The sequence below is a fragment of the Ailuropoda melanoleuca genome, chromosome 3, assembly GCF_002007445.2.
Source record: "Ailuropoda melanoleuca isolate Jingjing chromosome 3, ASM200744v2, whole genome shotgun sequence".
NCBI lineage: Eukaryota > Metazoa > Chordata > Mammalia > Carnivora > Ursidae > Ailuropoda > Ailuropoda melanoleuca.
In genome coordinates, this window is record NC_048220.1 from 16,874,872 (window position 1) to 16,899,393 (window position 24,522).

Below are 24,522 nucleotides of genomic sequence, written 5' to 3' on the forward strand. Positions count from 1 at the left end.
TCTCTGGTTAAGGTTAATTCCAAGGTAACGTATGGTTTTTGGTGCTATTGTAAATGGGATGGATTCCCTAATTTCTCTTTCTTCAGTCTCATTATTCGTATATAGAAATGCAACTGATTTCTGAGCAATGATTTTGTATCCCACCACATTACTGAGACTCTTGGCGTTTTGCATCTTTGTGTCCTCCATGAGCCAGTGGAAGGGAGCAGCTGCGGGACCGCCGAAGGTCCTCTTCAGAACATGGATTCTAATTTGTATTTCAACCCAAGTTCACTGCGAGGATCAGTACAATTTAAAATAATAGAGTCTGGTCATGTAATTCTTTGTATGCATGGAACTGGATTTTCCCTCCAAATTAATCCTGTACCCGCAGTGGATGGGCTGAAAACACAGGCACTGAGCAGTTAGCTCCCTCCCGTCTGGCACGGCCATGTGAGCACTTCGGTTGGCTTGCTTTTTTAATGAAGTGATTTTTAATGAAGCAAGCTGTGAATTTAATAGACACCTTAAAACAGCTTCTTTGTAACTAAGCTTTAAGTAACGAAGCAACTGCCAAATTAGCCACCAGAACCAAGACGAAAATTCAAGACCGAACAACTACAGGGTGGAGGCTCTCAAGCCTGAGGTCAGCAGGGATGTCATCTCGCCTGCGGGCAGCAAGGATGGTGCCCCTGCAGCCTGTCCAGAGACCTTACCCGAGGTTTAGGAAGTGTCTGGCCAACACTAAGTGGGGCTGTAAGTGCCAGGTATGGAATTGATGTTGTTCTAGCCACGTCCATGCTGGTGCACCGTCCCTGTGTGGTTCATTTGCCTTGTGATTCTGAACCAGCCGTTCCAGCTCACTTGTGATGTGGGAACAGTAGGAGGGAGATGTGTAGGTTCAGTCTATACTAACCTGAAAGAAAGATGCTGGTAGGAAAAAAGGTGCTTGTACTATCAGGAAACTCTTGACGGGTGGAAGAAATCACCCAATTTTGCAATCCCAAATGTAAATGGCCAGCAGATAATGCAACAGGGTGAAGGGTGCTGGGTGGGTATAAACAAGAGGCAAGGACTGGATGAACTGGGAGAGCTTATCCTTCCTACAGGCATTCCAATTCCTTTTAAAAAAAAAAAGTGTTGGGACACCTGGGTGGCTCAGTCGGTTAAGAGTCTGCCTCTGGCTCAGGTCATGGTTCCAAGGTCCTGGGACTGAGCCCCGTGGTCCGAGGGGCTCCCTGCTGACTCCCTGCTGAGTGGGCAGCCTGCTCCCTCATGCTCTTTCTCGCTCTCAAATATATGGACAAAATCTTTAAAAAACATAAAATTAAATTTTCAAAAAAAGCGTTGAAGCAAAAAGCACACCTGTGTGCATCAGTGAGCTAGCCAGTTTGTGAGCTCTGCCTTCGGTGGCTGGTGAGGAGCTAATGCATACAGAGGAGAAATGACTTGCCCAAGTTCTCACTGCAGGCGGTGGGCGGCCAGCCCAGCGCCGCATACCTACAGTTACAGGCCAGTGGCCAGCGTTCGGATGTTAAGTCCTGCTTGGCTAACTCACGGGCAGGATTTCACTCAGTGGGAGGGCCTCCTTTCTCGTATCTCCAACATACACACGAGGTTCCTCAGCACGCTCCCCTTTCTTCATCTTCCACGCTGCAAGTCCTTCCTCTGCCTTGTGAGGCCTCAGCCTCCCCTGGAGCGGGTCAGACAGCTGCCTCGGGTTAGGAGGGACCAGGAAGCCTGGGGGCAGAGCAGGAGGAACACGTGCTGACCACCCTGAGCTCAGGTGGAGGCGGTCAGCCCGGAAGTGAGTGAGAAGTGGGAGCTCCTGGCGGTTTCCGCCAAAGCCCTCCCATCCCGCTCCACAGACGCCACGGTGTGACCTCATCGTCCATGGTGTCCCTTCGGAACAGGACCCGGGGTAGGCGGGAGCAGCGGAGAGCAGTGCATGAGCCTTTCTTCTTTCTCGCCGAGGGAGTCGGCCTCACGGAGCCACGGTAAACCTGTGTCTTCATCTCCCGAATGTTTAATACGAGTTTTTCTCTCCAGGACCATGGTGCCGGGTTTGTGTAGTGCCGGGATTCCTAAAAGCTTGGCAGAGGCTAGCTGGGCCGGAGGCTTTCCCATTCGGCCCCATCCGCCGTACTCCCAGCCACACTTTTCTAACTTGGGCCAGCGGCTTCCTGCAGAGGCCTGGCGTGTGTTCTCCTCACCGCTTGGCGTGCCCACGGGGCTGCAGGCCCTGCCCTTCCGCCAAACCTGATTGAGCACCGGCCAGGGAGTGGGAGCCAGGCTGGGTCAGAATCTCCTTGTGTGCTGTGTGGCGCAAAGCTGTGTCGCTGGTGTGTCTCCTGGAAGACCTTGTTCGGCCGGGTCTGGCTTGAACCGTAAGGCCATGGTGCCCCTTTCTGAGACTCATAACCACAGGCCCAAAGTACGACATACGGTTTGCGGTTGGGGGAGGGGAGGCTCTCTGTTGGTGCGTGGACTTAAAGAGCTGGCGCTTCTGCAGTGCCTGTCACGTGTGTGATCCCGGTCCCGCCCCCTTCCTTGCTAGGCTCCCTCGTGAGCTGGCGTGAGGAGGGGAGCTCGCCCGCCCGCCTTCGAGGAGTGGCGTGGGCGGTGCGCATGCCTGGGAAGCTCCTCGAATCCCTTTAAGTGCCCTGCGGTATCATTCCCTAATTACTCCGATGCTACAAGGGCTCGCTGATGGGAATTTGCCTGCTCCGAAACCCAAAGCTCATGTTTTTACTTAAACGGATATATTAAAAATCAAACCCAAACCCAACCCACTATAAGAAGAGCCAAGCAATGTCGCCACCTTAAGCCTGATACATACTTATTAAGAGGGTTTGAGGTAAGTCTTAAATCTATTAAATAGCAAATGCCGAGGTACAAAGTGGTTTCTCCAGGGCCGTTCAGCTCCGCTTCCTGCTGCGGGGCTCGAGATTACTCTGAATCCAGGGCACACTTTAGAAACATTTTCCTCTAGTGACTTAAAAATATGTATCTATCATAAATAAAAAGTTCAGGGAAAAATAAACCCTTAAGCCTCCCCTCTCTAGCTTTACATCCCATTATTCTGAGTAACTGATATGTGTGAAAACATTCTCAGTTTCAGTTTCGCTCAACCTCTGAGTCGCAGGGAACAGCTTTTAAATTGTTCCTCCCATTCTTATCAGTCAGCTGGGTCTGTGTAAAGGAACTAGGAATATGGAAACCTAATCACTCCCTCTATGAAAAATCACCACGTCTCCCTGATCAGAGGAAGAGCAGAGCCTAGGAAGCCTTTCTTCCCCTCAGATTTGCACCATTTCCTGGCTCTTTCGTTTTCATCAGGATGGTGCTGAGCTGATGTATTACTTTGTAAGTCTCCGGGCGAGGATGGGTGTTGCTGATACATGTCCTAGGAAAGCCCAGTGCCAGATACTCCTATCAGTGGAAACTCATGTTGCCAGCACGCTGCTTGCACATAATAAGATGGGTTTCCTTGGCAAACTGCTCCATCAGATACGTGATCACCACAGTAGGCGGGAGGCAAGGCACACGTTTTGGGGAACACATCATGGTACTTTTATTGGCTTTCTGTATTCTTCCCTTTGTTGTAAAAGAATGGTATCAGAGTTCAATTTACGGAGAGATGAGAAAAACTGAAAATGAGCAGGAAGGAGCCCATAAAACCACCCAGGCTGGTCATTCAGCCAATCCTTTTATGGTTAGTGGATGTCTATTTACTGCGTTCTACCAGGTCATTATTCTTGGGGATAATTTATCTGACAAATTGCCACCGGGTAAATTTTCCATCATCAGTGAAAAAGACGTCTCCTTCAGAGGAGAGAAGTGCTGTCCGTGGAGGTGTGAGATGTATGCATGTTGGATCTGCTCTTCCTTTTTGCTACGTACAGTGTGGATGCTTCCCTTTCAAGCTTTGCCTGATGACACAGACCTGAAGAGATTTACATAAGCTGTACTAGAGGAAATTCACCCACATCTGAATAAGCCACAATGTAGCTCTCTTGGGTTGAAACTAGCTCTTGTTACACTGGCTGACTTAGCAGCGGAAAAAAAAATAAAAAAAAAAATTAGGATATAAAATTGGCCACGAATTTACCAGAGGACACTACATGATTTAGTCTGCCCATGGAGGGAGGGAGGTTAGTAGATAGGCACACACACAATCATCTTATCGAGGTATAGATCACATAGCGAAGAATGTCCTCATTCTTAAGTGTGGAATGTATTTTTTGAAAGTATTTATAGAGACTAAGGATATCATGGAGAGCCCCTAGCTCACGCTCCCCCTTACTGCAGCCCTGAGAAACTGAGATGTATGTCTCACAGATGAGCACTGGTTAAGTGAGGACGTGATGGCCAGGTTGGAGACGCTAATACAAACCAGCCCACCGATCTGGCCATTGTAAGTCGAAACTTGTAGGCAGAAACCCTGGGTTTCTGATCTGTGAAAAATGAACAGCTGCTGGCTTCAGACAATTCAGGAAAAGAAGGGAAGGGGCAGTGTTTTCTGAACAGCGGTGGAGATCAGGAGGAGGAGGGCTATTGTTGAATTAAGGACTGGGGGAGTTTCCTGAACAGTGGGAGTTTGAGGTGTGACGGTGATTCCAACGTTAACACCTGGGTGCTGACAAATAACATTTATAAATGACTTTTTCAACCACTTCCTCTAGCAAACAAGAAGCTGTTATTATCACATTGATTTTGAAATTCGATGTTATAGAATTTTCTTGCTTTAATGAGAAGGCAGATCCAACTGGTGGATACAGTAATGATTAGAGCAATTGAAAGAGTGCAAATGAGAAATAAAGTAACAATACTCCCGATGCTTAACCCAAACAGGGGGGTTTTGCTGATTTTCCAAAAAAGATGCATGGTTATCTCGAGATAAAAATATGAAGCAAAGCTCAGTGTGGATAAACCTGCCCTTTGGTAAGAGTGGAAGAGTCAATTAGTAATGTCATTTGTTGAGAAATCTGCCTGCACCTGGTTCTCATTTGTCTTCCAGCTGAGAAACCAAAGACAACTTCTTTTTATTGCTTGTGGTCAAACAGCAAGTTCATTTCGCCATGGGATGATCAAACGGCCAGCCTCCCCCGGCTTGAGAAGGTTTGCCTTTCACTTTCAACTTGTTCAATCATCATTAACTCTGAAAAATGTCACATTCCATTTGTGCAATGAAAATTTCACCACCGGTGACCGTTTGGGTGAAGTTTTTGTAGGCAAGGCCCTAAATCTTACAGAGCACCTCACACATTCTCAAGGTCATTTGCCTCGATTCCTCATGTAATGACGGCTGCCTAAGATCCCAGAGTCTATGGCCAAGCTTAGTTAGGCAGCTTTGAAGAACCTCTGTGTGTGGGTGCATGTTTTTCTCTCCGAGATGCAAGGGGTTCACTGGGTGATTCGACACCAGCTAGTTAACTGGGCAAAACCAACATGTGTGCATGTGAGTGCACACACACACACACACACACACACACACACACACACACACACACTGGGGTTTTTACCAAGCGAAAATAAGAGTCTTCTTTACTGGGGAGGTTTACAGTAAAGACCACTGGATTGTAGGCCTTTTGAAACAGTGTTGTGTTTTTGTGTTTTATTTTGTTTTGTTTTTACTCTGGGAAGCTAGCTTCCCGGGAGAAGGTGCAATATAACTTGGGGGAGGTTCCAGAAATTTCTGGAAAGGAGAAATAGGCTTCTTTTTAACTTTTGCCTTTGGGCTTGAGAAACCTTCACCTCCCTTGTTTATTGTTTAATTATACTTACCTCCCCCCCGCACCTCCACCTCTGCAGAGAAGTTCTGAAATGTAAATCCCAGGGAATGTGGCATGGGGCCAGATCCCTGATGGGCACTCTGCAAATAGGAATTTCTGATAGTGGAATTCAAGCACGAAGACCACTAAGTTAAGTGGTCACTCGATCTGGAGTCTTAAAGCAGAGGGTGTGTTGAGGCAAGTCAAATAAATTTTATGCCATTTGGCAAGTAAGTCGTAGCTAAAACAGGCCCAAGTTTACAGGTCCTGATTAAATTTTCAAGGTCGAACTGGAGAGCCGGTGTATGTAGAGCTCTCCAGAGCCTTAAGTGCCGAGGCGCAAACGCCCTGTTTTAAATAGTCTCCAAGAAGGGCGTCTTGATTTCTAGCTTTAGTTTAATGCCAAAGTTTTGCTGGGTCAGCTGCTGAAAGAAGGGGAGGGTTATCAGCGGGTCTGGATTAGAGGCCCGTAATTTTGATCTCGGGTCTCTTTCAATTAGCTCTGGCTCATAATATATTAGAATACTTATTGTTGCTCACATCCAATTTTTAATTGACTAGTCGAAATTGAGGGTAGGAAAGAGGGCATAATAGTCTAACGATGTTTTCCACTGTTTCTAGTTAATATAGGACTAGACCCTTGGTTTAAAGTAGAAATGTGTGGCTCCTAAAATATGAGAGTGTCCTGCCATTTTAATGGCTGGGTTGAAATGCCTGCCTTTTAAAGAAAAGAGATTCCAATTCTAGGTTATTAGCTGAAAAAAGCTTGTGTAGAATTTCCTAAGAGAGATTTTTTTTTTTTTTAAATTCAAACACTTGGATATGTACTTGGTATTCTAAGTGCTTTAGAAATCTTACCTCATTTAAGCTTCATAGTAATTTCAAGAGGTAAAATTACTTACCTAAGGTCATGGAACTTCCTCAAAGCCCGGAAGTCTGAGTCGGCATCCATTACACTGTGCACCTCCATTTTTTCACAGTGACCTCTCCAGCTATCAACCCAAATGCCCACTTACCTGTTGCTTCAAATTGGGCAGATGGTATGCAAAGAGAAAGTGTTGGGTCTTTTTGTTCCGCTTCGCAGGGATGGGAAAAGGGAGAGCAGCTCTGTCAACTTCCCCGCTCTCCTTGCACTGACTTGCCCTCTCCTGTCTCCTCACGGAGATCACCTTTCTACTGCTGGCTCCGGAGTGAGCGTGTGAGCTGTTTCTGTCTGTGTGTCTCACACGCACACACGCACACAACACACTCACACTGCTACGGCTGTGCTTCACTGAGCTGCAACGGGTTTGTGATCCGGGCATAAAAGCAGACATTATTTGCTCATTAGAGCTAAGTTTTCAGGACATGCCCCAATTACTGACCTCCACTAACGGCCTGGGTTTGCGCTCGACTGCAAACCTGAAGTGGCAGAGTTCACAGTAGCTGGTGTTTGAGGACGACAGCCAGTGCTCCAGGCAGCTCCGATGAATTGTCCCCAAGGTCCCCGTGCATTCGCAGGGGGAAAGCAAGTCCTCTTGGCTGCTGCCCTCATGGCAGATCCTGCACATCGGCCGGTCATTGAAGGGGCTGCAAGAGAAGGAGGGGCATCTACCAGTCAGCAGGCTGGAAACCGTCACCAAAAGGATGGTCCTCTGGCTCCGTGTCCTTCAGACCTTCCCCAGCGGCAGCTGCTCAAACAGACACCTGCTTTAAGACCCTAGATGTACACTCTGTACATGGCAGTGGGGGCTGGGGTCCTTGGGTACCCCCTTTTGCCAATATAAAGAAGGAAGGGGTGGCCCAGGGCCGAAAGTGGGTGGAAGTGAGTAGCATCTTATTTTTGTCTTGGACGCGGATGCTGTTCAGGCAAACTACCAATCAAAAAGTCAGAACTATTCCTCACCATTAAAAACAAATTGTTTTGAAATGACATCAACTGCAGTTTCTAGGCAAATCGTGTCTTTTGAACCAAACCAGGACACTTTCGAATACTCAGACGTTCTTTTCATTTCTGCTTTCATTAGGATGGGAGAGTGAGGGGAGGCAAGTTAACTGGCGGCCAGCTCTCAAGCCATAACACAGAAATGCTGTCTGAGCCAGAGCACCGAGCTGAGGGGCAGGGGATCCTTTGAGCTTCCCGAGGATGCTCTCTGGGCTGCTAAGGATACTAAGCCGAATGCAAATGACAAGTCTGTCCTACAGAGACAACCTCAGTCTGGAGCTCTGCCACTAATCTGGAAAAAGAAAAACCAGCCCTGCACGTTCCATGAAGGCACACGGCGTAGTGGTTCATGGGCAGGCTCTGGAGTTCTGCCACCTGGGCTTGAACCCCAGCTCTGCTGCCTATCAGTTGGCTAACGTGGTGCAAGTAATGTCATCTCTCTGCACTTTAATTCCCTCCTCTCTAAAGTAGGTGCAAGGAGTGGTGCCTTCCTCAAAGATGATGTGAGGATGAGAAAAGGTCGTCCAAATCCGAAGCTTAGAATAAGGACCAGCATGTAGTAAATGTGGGACTATTTTCACTTGTAGGAAAACTCAGGGAAAATCAAATGGTGTAGTGCTCATCAGGGAAGTTAGTGGCCAATGAAGGGCTCAAACGAAGATGGTCTCCGCTCCCCGTGCATACTGTGTCTTGTGAGAGGGCTGTTTCTTTCTGATCGACATCATCTTATATCACTTCTCATATTGTCCTTTATTGGGCATTTGGTTTATACTATGTGATCACTGTATGTGCCCGCCTGAGGACCCGCCTCTCTACCTGCCCCCGCCCGACCTGGACCCATTGCTCTCTTTGACACCATCTATGTGCCAAATGGAAACAGCCATGGAAGCACTGCTGTTGCCCAAGGGCCTTTCTGGGATGATCCTGGGAATGAGTGAAGGCTGAACAGGGATTAAAAGAAGAGAAGACTTCCTACTTGGCCAGAAGTGGGACCCACTCTTGCTCAAAGCTGGGAGAAGGAAGCTGAAGGAGTTGATTTTTTTCTCTGACTGTTCCTGGCTCCTTCGTTCCTACTGAGCCAAATGGATATGAAAGTCAAAAATCACCTGGTTTACGTGACCACGTGATAGGAGAACATGTGAGAACACCTGACATACACACCCCCCCACCCACCCACCCTCGCTCACAGGTCTACCTCATCTTAGCTCGGTAGCCTGTTCTTCCTGACTAAACAGGGTGTCTGAAGGCTGACGGGTACACATGCAGTGACCTGTCTCAGTTCACAGAAGAGCAATGATGCTCATTGCCTTGTCATATTCTGAGTCCTAACCAATTGTTACAAGGTTTTCAAGAGGTGGGAAAATATATACGGACGTTTTTCTACTCTATCCCCTGGCGAGCACCGCACAGATGGGCAGTAGAAGATGCATGGGCAGCATGTACAAGATGCTTGAGGGTGTGAGTCTGTGTCTGGCGGCCACCGTATCCAGGCTGGGATGACAGAAAATGCTCTGGTGCTGCCCACAGTCCTGCTGCAGGTGCTTGGGCGCCTCTCTCTCTGCTGTAGGGTTTGGCTGACTCCCTCAGACCAAGGTGAGCCGCTAGTGTGACTGGCCTAGAACTTCCGGGTCAGAAGCGGTGCTGGTATCAGAGGACAGGTCCAGTGTTGATAGGCATTGTGCTTTCATCGATCAGAGTTGTCCCTACCTATACTGACAGAAAACTGGAGAAGCCAAGGAGCATGTATTGGCCAGGGCGCCTGTGTGTCTCAATCTGCCGTTGGGTAGCAACAGTATAAGAGAGACCTCCAGGGACAAAGTGCCAGCCTGGGTGAGCCATCTCTGGGCTGTTTAGAACCTTTGGCCTTGCTTTGGTTCCTCATTCAGGGGAGACGAGCTGTGGCGGTTTGAACAAAAGTACCTCGAAGGGCAGGGTGTGTTGGGAAAGATCAGGAGTGGGGAGCCCGTGGGGCACAAGGAGGGGGCCACAGAAGAGACCCCCATGGGGGGACGTGCCAGAGAAGAGATCACCTGGGAAGAAGGCCCGGGGGGTGCTCCCACCAGGCGGTGCTGATTGGCACAAGCACCAAGACTGTCCCTTCAGAAGTTGTGCCCACAAGTCCAATCACTTTGGCTCTGTCACCTGAAATCAAGTGCCTCCTTCCTTCCATCCTAACAAAGGGCTACTTCTGTGAGCGCCTGGCGACAAGGGTGTAATTACCATAGCGATGTCCACATAACAAATGTAAAGAAAGCGACCCTGTGTCTCGTGGGATCTTTCCCTGCCTGGCTCTCTCTGCAAGTGTGACTTGAAGTGGAAAACTCAACAAGGTGAATTTTAGCTTTCTGCCCCATCGCTATAGAAACGGTGCCGCGAGAACTTGGGTGGCACCTCCTCTCACCTGACACAAAGACCTGAGCGCTAATTACGTTCCCTCTGGCAGTTTCCATCTGACAGAGTCCTCTGGATCAATTACAGATTCAATTATTTTAATAGAGGTACTACCTCTGGGTGGCAAGAGTCCGCACCACTGTTGACAGCAGCTGCCCGTCCTTGGCCGAAACTTGCATGACATACTGCGGCTGCCCATTCACTAGGCTGCCACAATCCTCCACGGTCTTCACCACGGGCGCAGCCGAGCTGGTGCAGTCTGGCAGCACTTCGGGCAGGTGACTGCAGCGGCTGGTTGTCATGGTAACAGACGGCAATTACTCTGCTAATGGCTTCCACATTCATACAGGATTTCCATCTAGGAGAGATCAGAAAACAGTTTACTTGGGCAGGGTGGTTAACAGAAAATGGGGGAATTACAGGCCACCCACATCATTATGTCATTATTTAATACAAATAACGGGGAGCCTAGACGTGGCGCGTTATCTTGTTACCATGTAAGGCACGCACGCACGCGTGCACGCACACACAGAGCCCGTGAGAGACAGTGGACGTGCTTATGAGCGAGACAACGAGCGTGTTGGTGTACATAAATATTTAGAAGCCCTGCTCTTGGCGGGGGGGGGGGGGGGGAGGGGCGATGGCTCTGGAGCCAGATCTGAAGAGGAGATATGCAGTTCTCCTGCCCTGTTGCCAGAGAAGCATAAGTCTTTGTTGACACTCTCTCAAAGTTACTAGAATCATTATTAAAACCGTTCGCAACTTTTTTTTCTTGTAAGCAATTTAGTCTCCATTCAGCTTCATTCTGAGAAGCTAAGATTAAAAACCAAGGGAAAGGGGGGAAAAAAAGACGCTGGCCAAGTGGGAGCTTCTAGGACAATATTGGCCAGAATGAATCAATGAACGCCCACCTTTCTGACTGTTGCCGTATCAGTGTCCCATAATACAATTATCTACTTAATGTATCTTGACAATTAGCTTCCTTTAAAAACAACCTATTTTAGCCTTGTCTTCAATAGTTATTCATGGAAAGTGATCAGTTGGATGAGCCTGTTACATTTTTTCTTAATGGACATCACAATCAAAACACTAGAATCGAGTCTTTGCTGGTGTAATACTGTGTTATCATAGAGGATCACACAGGAGAATGCAAGAAATGAGGATGGACGAGACCTCAACTGCCTGTTAAAAGCAATCCATTCCCTGACACACAGCCTGTCACATAGCCTGCAAGGAATTCTGTGTGGGCTTGAACTGGACCTCAGATTCAAAGCATTCAGACCTACTGGTGTGTGGACCCACTGCTTCCAGTAATAAGTCTGCTTGTGATGCAAGAAAGATAGAGGTCTTAACAGAAACTCGAAGGAGCTGCATCTCACTTTTAGACATACAGCTGTTTCTGCCCAGCCTGCTTACCTCAAGCTCCACGGAGCCCAACTCGGCCTGGGCTCTGTAGAGAGACGCAGGACTGGTTGATGGACCGAATTCACATCAGTAAGCAGACTGGATGCTAAAGGCCCCAAATTGAAGTAAATCCACCCCAAACCCCAGGAGGATTTTTGGAATTCCTCAAAGGATTGTCTTCTAGCTCTTTCTCCCAAGTATTATATAGTACTTGATCTCTGTGGGTCTGGAAAACAGGATCTTCCCGACTTCCAGAACAATGTGCATCAACTGGACATTCTTAGGATGAGAACACAGTGTTTGCAGATGAACTTGAACCGACGCCCTCCCTCCCAGCACGCACATGTCCGGGAGGCCTGACCTTCGGAGACAGTTGGACGGGAAGGGAATCCCCTCCTTGCTGCTGTGGTGTCTGGCTGGCCTCACTCTAGCATGTTCCCGTTCCTGTCCTTGGCTGCCACAAAGCCTCTCCGCGTTTGTGGTCTGCTCTCTGCCGGGACACCTTTGGAACCTGGCCGTGGGGCGGGGGTTATGGATACCAGCCCTGGTCTGAGGCCTGATGTGGGGACAGAGGCACAGTTGCCTCTGCGGTGTCATTGTCACGACTGTGGTGGGCTTCTCAACCACCAGGCAGGAAGCATTCAAGGATGCTATTGGATAATTAGCTAGTTTAGTTTTGCTTTTCAAATAAGATTTGTTGCCTTTCTTTCTTTTTTTTTACATTGCCAAAGTCAGAAATGTATGTTAGAGAAAGTACAGGAAAGTACAAGGAAAACAACACAACTCACTCATAATCCCACCACTCGGATAACCAGAGTAAACTTTCGGGATGGATGGCTTTCTAATTTTTGGCATAGTTGACAGGGTGGATTTGATTTGTCACAAATGCCAATTTTTTTTTTTTAATAACTGAGTTGTGGTAGCTCTCAGGCCACAGAACAAAAGGACGTTCAAAGTCCAGCTTCTAAAACTGTGTCTGATCCCCCTCCCCTGGTCTGCTCTTATAAAACCCCATTGACATGATTTTAAATTCTCATAATGCCTCCCAGTCACCAAGTGTAACTTCCTGGCACTGCTCTCTTGCTTCACAAGGCAGCCATAGATTAAGAGCCAGGGGTGTGTTGGCAGGAAAAGCAGACACAGTGACCTTCTTGCCGCATGGAATCATTATGTCTGGATGCACTCTGAGAGTCTATTTTCGGGTTTTGCATAACTTCAACTCACAGGACCAAATGCCCCCTCCCTGTGCTCGATGGAACGGGAAGGAGGCGGAGGAGGGATGCATAGAGGGAGAAAAGGAGACCAGGGCTGTCAGGAGTTAGACTGCCCTAGTGAAGGGCCATCACTCAGGCACACGATGTCCTCAAGTTCATTCGCTTATAACCCAGATTAAGTTGTCATCAAAGGAAGCAGTTCTAAGTACATGACCTAAATCTGCAATAAAATGCCCTTAAGACAATTCTAGAAGTAGAGTCCCCGTTAAACTTATTTTCTATCTGTAATTTCACTTCTGGGTGATATACTTCATTTCATTTCTCTCCTCAAAGGCAAAAGGGATAGCACTGGCCACCTGATCAGTTTATTCCCTTCACAGTGGGTGCCGGGCACAGAGTTGAGCTCGAAGCAACAGAAGGCTTCTCTACCTTGCCTCCTCCTCTTGGGCCATCTCTTCAGAGCCCTGAACCCCACTTGGGACCTGCCTGATGGGACACTCCAGTCTGACACTCACTGAAGAACATACCGGCGTATTCACTGACCACCATGCACCCTGAGATACCAAGACTGGCACGCCCGTGATGGGTTCCCATGCTTCTAAGAGACCATGTCTTGAATTGTAAATGGGGTGGGAAGGGTAACTAGAGCATCGGCCCTTGAGGCTGTGGTGGAAGGGCTGAGTTGTTTCCAACCCCACAAGAGTGGGTGGAGGAGGAGAGATGGGAGTGCACTCTCCCTGTTCTCAGTCAGAAGGAAGCCTGGAGACCTGGACTGGGCCTGGGGCAGCAGTGGGCCTCTGCAGGCCGCATGCGCCAATTGGCATGCATGTGTTGCACCTGGGGCAGCGACAAATGGCCCGCTGCATTTCCCTGTCTCCTTCAGAGCCACCTGGGAAAACAGCAGGCTGTTGCTGTGGATGCTAGAAAGAGCTGAGCTGTCGGTTTGCAGCCTAACTGGGCTTCCACTGATCTTCCTGCAAAATTTCAAGCACCATTCCACTGCTTTCTTATCAGCACTGCTGCTCTTGTGGGAGAGTATCTTCCTAGTTCACCCAAGAATTCGGCTCTCAGGGATTTCTCAGGACAAAAACACCATGCCGGTGAGGGGTGGTGTGTCTCTGTAAATTTGCACCTCAGATTGCACAGGTAGGACAGGTCCTTTGTTGGCCAGGCTTGACTCCTCGTCTAATTGCTTTCTCAGGCTGCGAATGAAACATGATTTGGCACTGGCCAAATCCAGCTGCACACAGTGAAAAGGGTGGCGCTAGTTGGAGGAGAGGGAGACAGCAAAAGAGGAGGGAGTGGCTCAATGAAAGAAAGCCTGATGAGACCATTGTTAAGATACAAAAGGCCTGTCTGTTACACTGTGACCCCTTTAAAGGACAGAGTACAGGTTTTACCAAAGCAAGGACTCAACCAGCCTGCAGCTAATCGTTGCCGTGTTTCTGAACAGTCTGCCTTGGGTCAGTGATTTCCATGGGAACATGGCTGGCACCATGAGGATGTGTCTGGAGGATGTGGGGGAGGGGAGGGAGGGAGGCTCTGTTCACCTCCCCTGGCCCCAGTAGCCCCTGAAACCTCCCTGAGGTTCGCAGAGTTAGGGGAGAAAGCTCAGTTCTCAGAGGCAGACCCCCCAAGCCAGCACCTTGGCTCAGCACTCACCGGGGTCAGTCACTCAGCCCTGGCTGAGATTTCTCGCATATTAGGAATGAAGGTATTAATACTTCCCGAGCCACTTGGTCTGTTGGGTTGTTGGTGAGGCCTCAAATAATACATGTGAACATGCTTTGGGAACTGGACGGAGCCACAGGCAGAGAATTACTGTCCCATTAACCTTCCTTCCCGCTCTTTCTGTAGGCTGAGCTGCACCTCGCTTCTGTCTTCGAAAACCGTCTTCGCCCATGGCTGGTGAACTGCTGCCACAGTGTCCTTCTGGATCATGCTTGAGCTCTGACCTTGAACCACTCCGTCCCATTGGCAGGTAGCATGCAGGCACCTTCTTCCCTGTACATCTCCTTCTCCTTGTGCTCCCCAGCCCTGTCTGTTCAAATCCCTAAACACAGGGTTTCACTTGTCTGTGAAAATGTTTAGTGAAGGGACATGGTGAGAACCTGCTGTTAGGCTGGAGATCCCTGGGTCTATATGTTACAGCTGCCACTGTGATCTCAGCTTATCTAGCACATGATAAATATACTGGAAAATAAGATGCAAGCCACGCCCAAGTGCCTTTTCAGGCCTGTTTCCATCAGAACTGTACTTTCAGTGACGAGTCAACTTTATTTTTTTTTATAGATTTTATTTATTTATTTGACAGAGATAGAGACAGCCAGCGAGAGAGGGAACACAAGCAGGGGGAGTGGGAGAGGAAGAAGCAGGCTCATAGCGGAGGAGCCTGATGTGGGGCTCGATCCCATAACGCCAGGATCACGCCCTGAGCCGAAGGCAGACACTTAACCACTGTACCACCCAGGCGCCCCTGACCAACTTTAATCTCTTAGAATTAGGGCAACAAGGCTGTTTCGGGGAGGAATCTGTTAAGCTTGTATCTCTGTTGGGCGGGGTACAAATGACCATAGGGATTAAAGATAAAAATCAGAGTATAAGAGTATGTGTGTTAGCGGCACTGAGCAGGCCCCAAGCCTGGGGGGGGGCAGTGTATGGCAAGTATGGACGTCCAAATTCGACCCTCATAATTCCAGAGATTTTTAAGAAGTAGGCTCCTCAGGTCTCAGTAGCTCTAGAAGGGTCCTCTGTCACCCCCACAATCAAAGTTGGTCAACAAAGCAAATCCAAGAAGCAAATTTATTCATTCTTTCATCCACTCCAAGAAATTTTTTTTTTTAAAGAAATTACTGGATATTCCTTTAAAGTTTCTGATGGCACAGAGTCCGGCCATTTCAAGTCTAGTTTTACATTTCCCGAGAAATGTTCCACAGACCCTCTTAGGGGCTGCAGAGCCACAAGGACACGGCACCTTTCCACCAGCCATCATGCCCTTGCTTACTCAGGGGACACTGCCCTAAATTTGGGGGAATGGCTAGATGTCTTTCCCCTCCCACAGAGTTGCACATCATTAACACTGGTCCAGGATTCAGAAGCCTGACCTCAGTTTTACATGAGCAAATCTGCTTCAGGAAGCATCTCTAAAATGTCCCTTAGCCTTCTTAGAGGGGCTGCATACACAGGGAGCAAGGCCTCCTCAGTGAGACCCATGAATGGGCAGTCCACGTCAGTGATTGAAACGAGGGGGAAAAAAAAGCAATAATGGCCTGTCCAGGAACTTTCCCCTCTGAGGGAGACTTTTAGCCTCTGAATTTTAAGAACGGTCTCTGAGAATAGGAATGCTCTTTGATAGAACATTCCCCTGGCTTTTGAGGCATGTTATAAGCAGACAGTGCCCTGCATGCCTGATGAACTGACCTGGAGTTTCCTGAATATGCACAGAAAATGAGGCAGGTGGGAAATCACACACTGACCTTCCTTTTCCAATGAAAATGGAGCAAATGACTAATTTCAAAACCATTAACATGTAAAAGCGGCATATTTCTTCTGAGAACAGGGCACAAAGGCTCTCCAAGGAGATTGCTGGGACATGATTACCAGCAACATTTAAGTTTTCAAAAACACGCCAAGGAGGCTATTCACTGGGAGTGTGTAGCGGGAAAGGAGCTGCTTCATTAAACTTAAATAGTCTCAGCAGGGCTGTGCTTACAGACCCACCCTACCAAATTACACGTTTCTTTTCTGGATGCTTCACTGACCTCATTATGTGGAGCGGAGAGTTTGTCATTCCAAATAAAGTGACCATCCAGGTCTTTATAAACATGTCCGTCAGGCGCTTCATGAGGCTGCAGACCACAGCCCTGGTGGGCCCAATGGATTAAAAAAAAAAAAACAAAACCCAAAAATACAACTTGCCTTTTTGTTTTCTCATTATTCTCCGCTTATGTGTGAACTGTCACACTTGCAGAGCCGAGGAAGCAGGCGGAATGCTTGTTTCTGAGCATGAAGGAGGTTTTGATTTGGGGGTAAAGACATTTTCTTGAGGAATGTGTAAACACCAGTGATGAACCAAGGGGGGAAAATCCAGACTAGCATAAAGCACGTTGGATCTGCAGAGTTCCAATCACACAGTGTACTTTTTGAAAGTGAGAGCCAGAGTTATTTATCATTTCCCATCCGCGTTATTATTTTTGATTCTCAGCCACAAGAAGCACCAGAAGTATCAGACTAATCTTTTTTTTTCCTTTTTTTTTTTTCATTTAAAATTACTAATTTTCTCTTCAGGCAGGTAAAATCCTCTAGTTCTGCTGAAGGCAAATCAAGTAACAATTATCGTGTTTATACATATTTTTTCCCCTCAAGAACTACTCATAAAATTAATTCTTTTGGAGGCTATCCATTTTTTCATTTAATTTTAATTATATAGATGAAAATGGCAATTAAAAAATCCCACAACTACCCTGTGCATTCAAAGACACAGCGACAGCTGAATTACACTTATAAATAACAACGGGCTCCCGCACAGACAGCCCTGCTGAGCGGGGGCGTCGGGGGTGGAGCAGAGCTCACTGAAGAGTTCTGGGGACTGGGGAGCAATCGGGACACATCAGAAAAGTGGAAATGACAAGTTTAAAAACAACAGAGGGGAGCAGGCAAAACAGAATAAGACGTTCACGGACATCACTTGGAGATGAAAAATTAAAGTGCATTCTTCAAGTGACGTTCAGCGTGCCCAGTACCAAACAGCTCCCTGTCTAGCACAAGGACAAGTATGGAGGGTACAGCATTGCTGACCAGGATCTCTGATAATACAAGGGATGAACATTTCAGCTATAATGAGGGCAGAATACAGTCTAAGAATCGGGATCTCCCAATCTGTTGCTACACTCAGACCTATTTTGTGCCAGCATCCAAGTGAACACCCACCATTAAGGAAGTTGATGTGGGGGTTCATTCCCAGTTGTACCTCACTCACCCTCTTCTGTGCATATAGCCCAGTACCAGGCATACAGGTTTGCTAAATTCCTAACCGTAGCCTCCCACATCCTAGAATATAGCCAGCGCTTGGCTGATTTTAAGCCGGGGTTCCTTGGGGCTTTCCTCATGTCACCAAGACCACAGCAAGGCTGCAGTCTTACCCTTTCCCCGGACGGTGTCCAGGGTCTGCATTCTGCCAGGTGCTGGGGGCCCAGGCCTCCCTGAAGCACCTCCAGGAACCTCGAGGTCCCAAGAGACTCGGCCGCATTGCCCTTGGTTTTGGCACGAGGATAACCGAAGTCACTCAGTTTGACAAGGAATTAGGTCAAGTGCAGAGTAAGGATGAAAGCTCCTTGGATTTCGCTTTTCAGCCCTGTCTTTGGCATTACAGATGGACTCCCTATCATATGCCTTGTATTATTAGAAGCCCCCCAAATCCCATGGTGCTTTTACATGTGGTCTAGTGAGGTTCAGGGTCTCTGAATGTCTTTGTGTTGCTTTTGTACATGTTTGGCTTTGGGGTCAGGAGCACTCTGGGGAGCCTTTAGCGGGGGCGGTGTGGGGAGAGGGGCTTTTAGCTGCCATGTAACACTTAGCAATGAAAGACAGCTCCTTGGTGCCGAGCCTCATTTTCCTCCCTGACGCTGAGGACCTGGGGTAGGTGTGTGCCTGGCATGTGGATGGCACTTGGTAACAGGTAGTGCTTAAGACTGTAGGGGAGCTGGGTCATCTTACAACAGCCAAGGTGGGGACAAGAGGCTCCTTCCAGATTCTACCTCTGGATCTCCTCGCCTGGCCCATCCCCTCTGTAGTCCTCCTCGCTACCCACCCATCTGCCCTAGCAAACGTCTCATGGAGGCAGAAATGCTGACATATGCTTGGACAGTCTTGTGTAAATACAGTGACAGAGCACAAAAACAGCCCCTGGAATTACTCTTCTCGGCCCTCAAAAACTCTGTTCCCTGCCTTTCCACTACACGCATGCACTCACATGCATCCTCATACATGCAGAGATAAACCATAGGTTTTCTTCTAGTGCTTCCCTAAAATAAATGGGTCCAGTCTTTTAAGTCAAGATCCAAATAAGAGCAAGAAAAAAGCAACACATACCCCAGGGCTGAGTTACCTAAGATCACTTTATCACATAATCTCTTCCCAGTGTATATCCTGGGTTCTTGTGCGTCATGAAACTGGTGGGGAATGAGGCCTCTTCCTTCCTTACTTCTTACCGTCCTCAGTGCAAAGCATTCACTGAACTCCTTAAGAGGAACCTTGGAGGAGTTGGCTTTTCCCATCTAAGCACCCTTTTTGCTCTTGCTCCTTTGGCTGCGTGGCCCAGCTCACCGCACATCTTGATGTCAGTCCCCACGTCTCCCATAGTCCCCACCCGTTGGAGCATCACCTTAATTTAATTTTTTTAAAAAAATATTTTATTCACTTGTCAGAGAGAGAAAGAGAGCACAAGCAGGGGGAGCGGTAGGCAGAGGGAGAAGCAGGCTTCCTGCTGAGCAGAGAGCCTGATTCGGGACTGGATCCCAGGACCCTGGGATCATGACTTGAGCTGAAGGCAGATGCTTCACTGACTGAGCCACCCAGGCGCCCCAGAGCATCACCTTGAACCGGACTTTTTCAGTGTGAGCACCAGCGTGCTCTGTCCCCGAGCCTCCCAAGCAGGCTAGCATCTTTAGCGCCTGTTAGAAAGAGCCCGGCACGTCAGCTTACATGGAGAACGTCTTCCACCAGAACGTCCCCACGGGCCCTGCAGCAGCTCAGCAAGAAGGTCCTGAATCAAATACCTGGTCTGCTCATTTCTTTGTATCTCCAGCCCTGCCAGAAAGAATGAGTTTCCTTAACCTGATCCAGCCTGTTTGACAGAAACAAATCAACTCCATACGGACACGGAATTAAATTCTTATCTAAGATAAAACAGTCACATATTATGCAGAGGCCGACCTTTACTTTTAAATTTTCATCTGATGGGTTTTCCTTCAGAACAGACCAAAAAAAAAAATTACACTATTAATAGCAATAGTGTGAGTATATTTTTCTATTTTCATAGCACTATTCATTTTCATTCTTTAAGTGCTTAATAAATACAGTGGGTCTTTACTGCCTTCCAGGGTGAAAATAACAGTTATACCCCCATGGAGCTCATTCATTTGCTTTATGGGCTAAAAAAGCTCTAGTGTGTCACAAATTAACAAAATGTTCTTGAGGACTGTGTTTTATTCTTGAATCTCCAATTTCACTAATAAATGTGAAAAACACATGTAGCCAGATAAGTCCCTGGAGACCCGCCACTGCGGATGCTGAAGAAAGCAAGTGATTCCAGCTAAGATCAGCATTCACTTTCACACCAGAGACTCTTTCTTACCCAGATCTCCTCCAGTTGCTTGACGTAAGGCAATGGAATTGGTTTCTAGTGATTATCCCCCAAAATCTAACAAAATGAGGTTTTCTTTTAGGAAAGAGTATCTTTAAAAAATAAAAAAAAAACTAACATTTTTGATCATCAGATAATGACCTTTTTCTAGTCACAGCCCCATTGGATCCCTGCTACCACCTCTGAGAGAGATCTGTCATTCTTTTCCTTATTATTTTTACCATAAAAAGTTCCAAACAATATTAAGTAAACGGACGTATACTCCAGTGTGCCAGTCTGACAATTAAGATTTTTTCACGCTTGTGTCTTTCCTCCTTCTCTCCCTCCATTTCTTCCTTCTTTCCTATTAATGTATTTTTTAAAGATTTTTATTTATCAAGCGAGAGAGAGAAAAAGCATGAGCCGGGGGAGGGGGCAGAGGCAGAGGGAGAAGCAGACTCCCCGCTGAGCATGGAGCCCGATGCGGGGCTTGATCCCAGGACCCTGAGATCATGACCTGAGCCGAATGCAGATGCTTAACTGACTGAGCCACCCAGGTGCCCCCTTCCTATTAAGATTTTTTAAAAGATTTATTTATTTATTTGAGAGAGAGAGAGTGCACAAGTGTGTGAGCAGGGGGTGGGTGGGGAGAGGCAGAGGGAGAGAGAGAGAAATCCTTAAGCAGACTCCCCGTTGATCATGGAGCCCGAGTGGGCTTCATCCCAGGACCCTGAGATCATGACCTGAGCCGAAATCAAGAGTTGGACTCTTAACCGACTGAGCCACCAAGGAGCCCCTCCTATTAAGATTTTTAAGTAAATCCCAGAAATTGTTATTTTACCCCTTACATACTTCAGTATGAATTTCTAAAAATATGGACATTTTCTTATATAACCACAAAACCACTGTCTAACAGACTTAATGATCCTCTAGTGTCATCTAATACCCAAACTGTATTCAGATTTCCCCCCCAAAATCTGTTATGGTTGGTTGATTTAAATGATCCAAACAAGATATTATATTTAGATGTCTCTTTAAGTACCTCCTACTTGCCACCTCCTTTTCTTCCCCATGCCTCTGGTCTTGCTGAAGAAAGCCACATTCTGAATTTGCTTTCTTGTGGTATCATTTAATTTGTTCCTCTATCCCCTGTGTTTTCTGTGAGCTTATAGATGGTGTCAATTAAGCTCATCTCTTAGACAACAGTAGTTCATAGGTGACACTGTGTACTTCTCACTGCATCACACTGGGGGTCACTGAATGTGATGGGTAGCTGTCCCCCTTTTAGTGGGTTCAAGTGATGGCAGATGATTCCTTCAGTGTGACCCTCTCCATCAGTATTCTAACGGTCTAATGATTGCATCCACTGATGGCAGTTGCTTGAAGGAATTATTTCACTTGGGGGGGGCTACAAAATCAAGCTGTTCCAAGTTGAATTTCCCTTCCAACTTTAGTAGCAGGAATTCTCCTGTAATGAAGAACTTTCCCTCATCAACCAGAGCAATCTGGTTATGCTGAAATCCAACGTGCACAGAAAAGGCATGATCACTGCTTAATTTTTCCTTTGATTGCCAATTTTCAGAGTAAGGAATTGGTGCCTTAGTTACAAGCTATAGTAACTGAGTTGTTTTGTTATTGTTTAGATTTTTCTTAAGGGTCCACCTGTTTTTACTGAAATTAAAAGAGAAATCAGACTGTCACCCCATAACTCACCCTGCTGGTATGGAGGACTGGACTTGTGATTTAAGTGGACACAAAGTAAGTCAAGGGCACAGTCCCTGCCATCTAGCACTCTCGGTAAGAAGGCCAGGCACTGTTTCCCTCCCCTGCTTTGGTGTCTGACTTTGTCTTTATGGTTGATAGAGTCTTTCCTGAGGCCGAACACCCCTCCTACACAGAGGGCTTCTGCATTGACTAGTTTCTTAGGAAGAGGAGAACAAATCTAAAATATCCCCTCTTCCGCTCATTGCGGCACAGATCACTGGGTGTCACTTGCCCCTGTAGACTTCCACCGTCATGTTATTGACTAGATATGTCTGAAGGGGCCTGAGCGCGTGGAGGGAGACTGGCGGAAGCATGGCGCATCAGACTGACTGCCTGAGGTCACTGAGGCTGTATCAGTTGGACCTTGGCTGTGACTCATCAGGAAGGCATTCTCACCCAGTGAAGCCTGCAGGTGCCATCTGGCACGGCCACACCCGACCCCAGGGTTGCGGTAATGACCCATGAACACGCTGAGCAAGCTTCTGCAGGGGGCAGATATCTGCGCATGTATGAGAAAGCTCCCTCTTCTTCTTCTCACTAATAAGGGTGAAAACATTTAGGCCATTCATGAGTATTCCCCAAAGAGGCATTTATAAGTCTTCTTTAACGATGGCTGGTGAGTGTCTCTGAGCCTGACAGGAATCCGGGGTCTTTCTTTTTTTTGCTAAGAGCAGAGACATTTTCTGCCCATTATTGCCTTGTTTTACTGACAGGCTTCTGTCAGTTAGACATTAAAACAGAGTGATAATGGGGAGATAATATGCTGGCTCTGTCCACACACTTCAAGAGGGAAGCTCTCATGAAAAAATGTGTATTTTGGGAAACCGAGATGCTCATGTGCCCATCTGCATTTCCATTTAGTTTGAAATTGAGGGTAGAATAGTAAAGCAGTGAGAAGAGGAATGACGGGGAACCAATATCAGAGGACTTTCCTAAGTGTGCCTGTAGACGCCGCCCCATGCAGGGACCCTGCTCTAAGCCGGAGGGGGATGGGTGAGGAGATGCAGGCCAAGGAAGATGAACAGGATGGAAGCTTTTCTTTTCCCCCCTGTCTTCACTGGAACTCACTGAGAGCCGCTGAACCAAGGAACTGGCAGAAAACATCTTCCAGGACTCTGTACATGGAGGACTTTCACACAGTCTGAAAAAGCACAAATACCCTCTTTTGAAATAGAGGTGAAAAGGGAAGTGCACACCATAAATAAACTAATAAAAGCAATTCGGTTCCTACTGAGAATCTTTCTAGTAAATAGTTCTCTGTCAGAAAGTAATATTGTTACTCAGATATGTGGACTTCCAGTAGTATTTTCAGGTCCTGACTTCTTGGCTAATGTGTATCTTCCAGCTCTCACTCGCTCTCTCACATGTGCACACACACATACACACACACACACACACACAGGGGCCCCGTATAATACCATCTTAATTTCATCCAATCCAGTAGAACATCAATTTTTTCAATTAATGATTATAATAAAATACCATCTTTATGCCAACAGGTCACAATAGACTCTTACCCTTGCGGACTTAGCCATGGAGCCTGGGCACTACAGATGTGTAATCCCTACCGTGAGCTTCTCATGTGAGCACGACAGGAAGAAAGCATGTGCCATCACATCCAGGGGCAATAGGCAACTTGACCGGCACAGAAGCCGGAGATCACTAGCCTCACCAGTAAAAAGGGTTCGTTTTCTTTCTGAAAAACAAAGTCGGGGAAGCTCTCTCGGCTGCAGTGATTCCGCATGTGACATGTGGCCTGGGACACCACTGGCTTGAATTCTGGCTCTTCCATCTACCAGCTATGTCTCCTCCAGCTGGGGATAAAATGGTGCCCATTTCATATTTGAGAATTAAATGAAATCATGTATAGGAGGGGCCTAGCGCAGAGCCTGGCTCACAGCCAACACGGCTAGCTGCAGTTCCTGGGCCTGGTCCACAGCCACTTCAGATATCTCCAGGGCACACGATCGCATTCAGTGTTTCTCTTCAAGCCAACAGACGTTTATTACAGTACTTACACTAATATGGACGGCCACAAAGTGCCCTGACAGGCAGTGGGGGAGCAGGAAAAAACCCCATGAGCTGAGGAATCAGGCACATGGTTTTGAACACTGGCTTTTGCCACCAGGTACCAGGGTTCAGTCTTGGGTAAGTTACTTAACTTCCCTGCATGTCAGTTTTCCCATCTGCGAAAAAGGGACAGTGACTTCCTTACACAGTCGCTGTGCAGTCAGCCGACAGGGTATGGAAAGTGCCTGGCCCCGTGGCTACCCACGCAACTGTCTCTGTCGTTATCATCAGAATATTATCTCTATCTCTGGAGAGGGACGGAATGGGGCCGATGAATCCTGCCACTAGATGGTGTGATCCTGAGCTGGGGCGGGGGACCAGAACTTACCAGGGGAACACTGGGCTGAGACGGAACACACACACACACACACACACACACACACACGCATACTAGGAATCTAGAGAAATTAGGTATTAGTAGAAGGTGAGGTGTGCAGAGAGTATTATCTTAAAACACAGCATCAAGGGGCACCTGGGTGGCTCAGTCAGTTAAGTGTCTGCCTTCAGTTCAGGTCATAATCTCAGGGTCCTGGGATGGAGCCCCGCATTGGGCTCTCTGCTCAGTGGGGAGTCTGCTTCTCCCTCTGCTCCACCCCCCCAACTCATGCTCTCTCTCTCTTTCATAAATAAATAAATGCAACCTTTAAAAAAGCACACAGC

At 47.5% G+C, this 24,522-nt stretch overlaps 1 protein-coding gene and 1 long non-coding RNA gene across 3 annotated transcripts in view; one reads left to right on the forward strand and one right to left on the reverse strand.

The window, feature by feature from the left end:
* Window positions 1-24,522, reverse strand: part of MARCHF3 (membrane associated ring-CH-type finger 3) — a 136,363-nt gene that overhangs the window by 27,316 nt on the left and 84,525 nt on the right. The window contains exons 2-3 of the mRNA XM_002918078.4: window positions 10,183-10,426; window positions 7,118-7,322 (exon numbers count right to left, since the gene is read on the reverse strand). Of these exons, the coding sequence (XP_002918124.1) occupies window positions 7,118-7,322; window positions 10,183-10,370 (393 nt within the window). The 5' untranslated portion in view covers window positions 10,371-10,426. The remainder of the gene's footprint in view (window positions 1-7,117; window positions 7,323-10,182; window positions 10,427-24,522) is intronic.
* Window positions 2,674-23,385, forward strand: LOC117801459. Of its 2 annotated transcripts, XR_004624005.1 has the most exons (4): window positions 2,674-2,836; window positions 5,000-5,100; window positions 14,544-14,667; window positions 23,292-23,385. It is a non-coding gene; the product is annotated as an uncharacterized LOC117801459 (long non-coding RNA). The 2 variants fall into 2 exon arrangements; XR_004624004.1 differs by lacking the exon at window positions 23,292-23,385 and having other exon boundaries at window positions 14,544-14,816.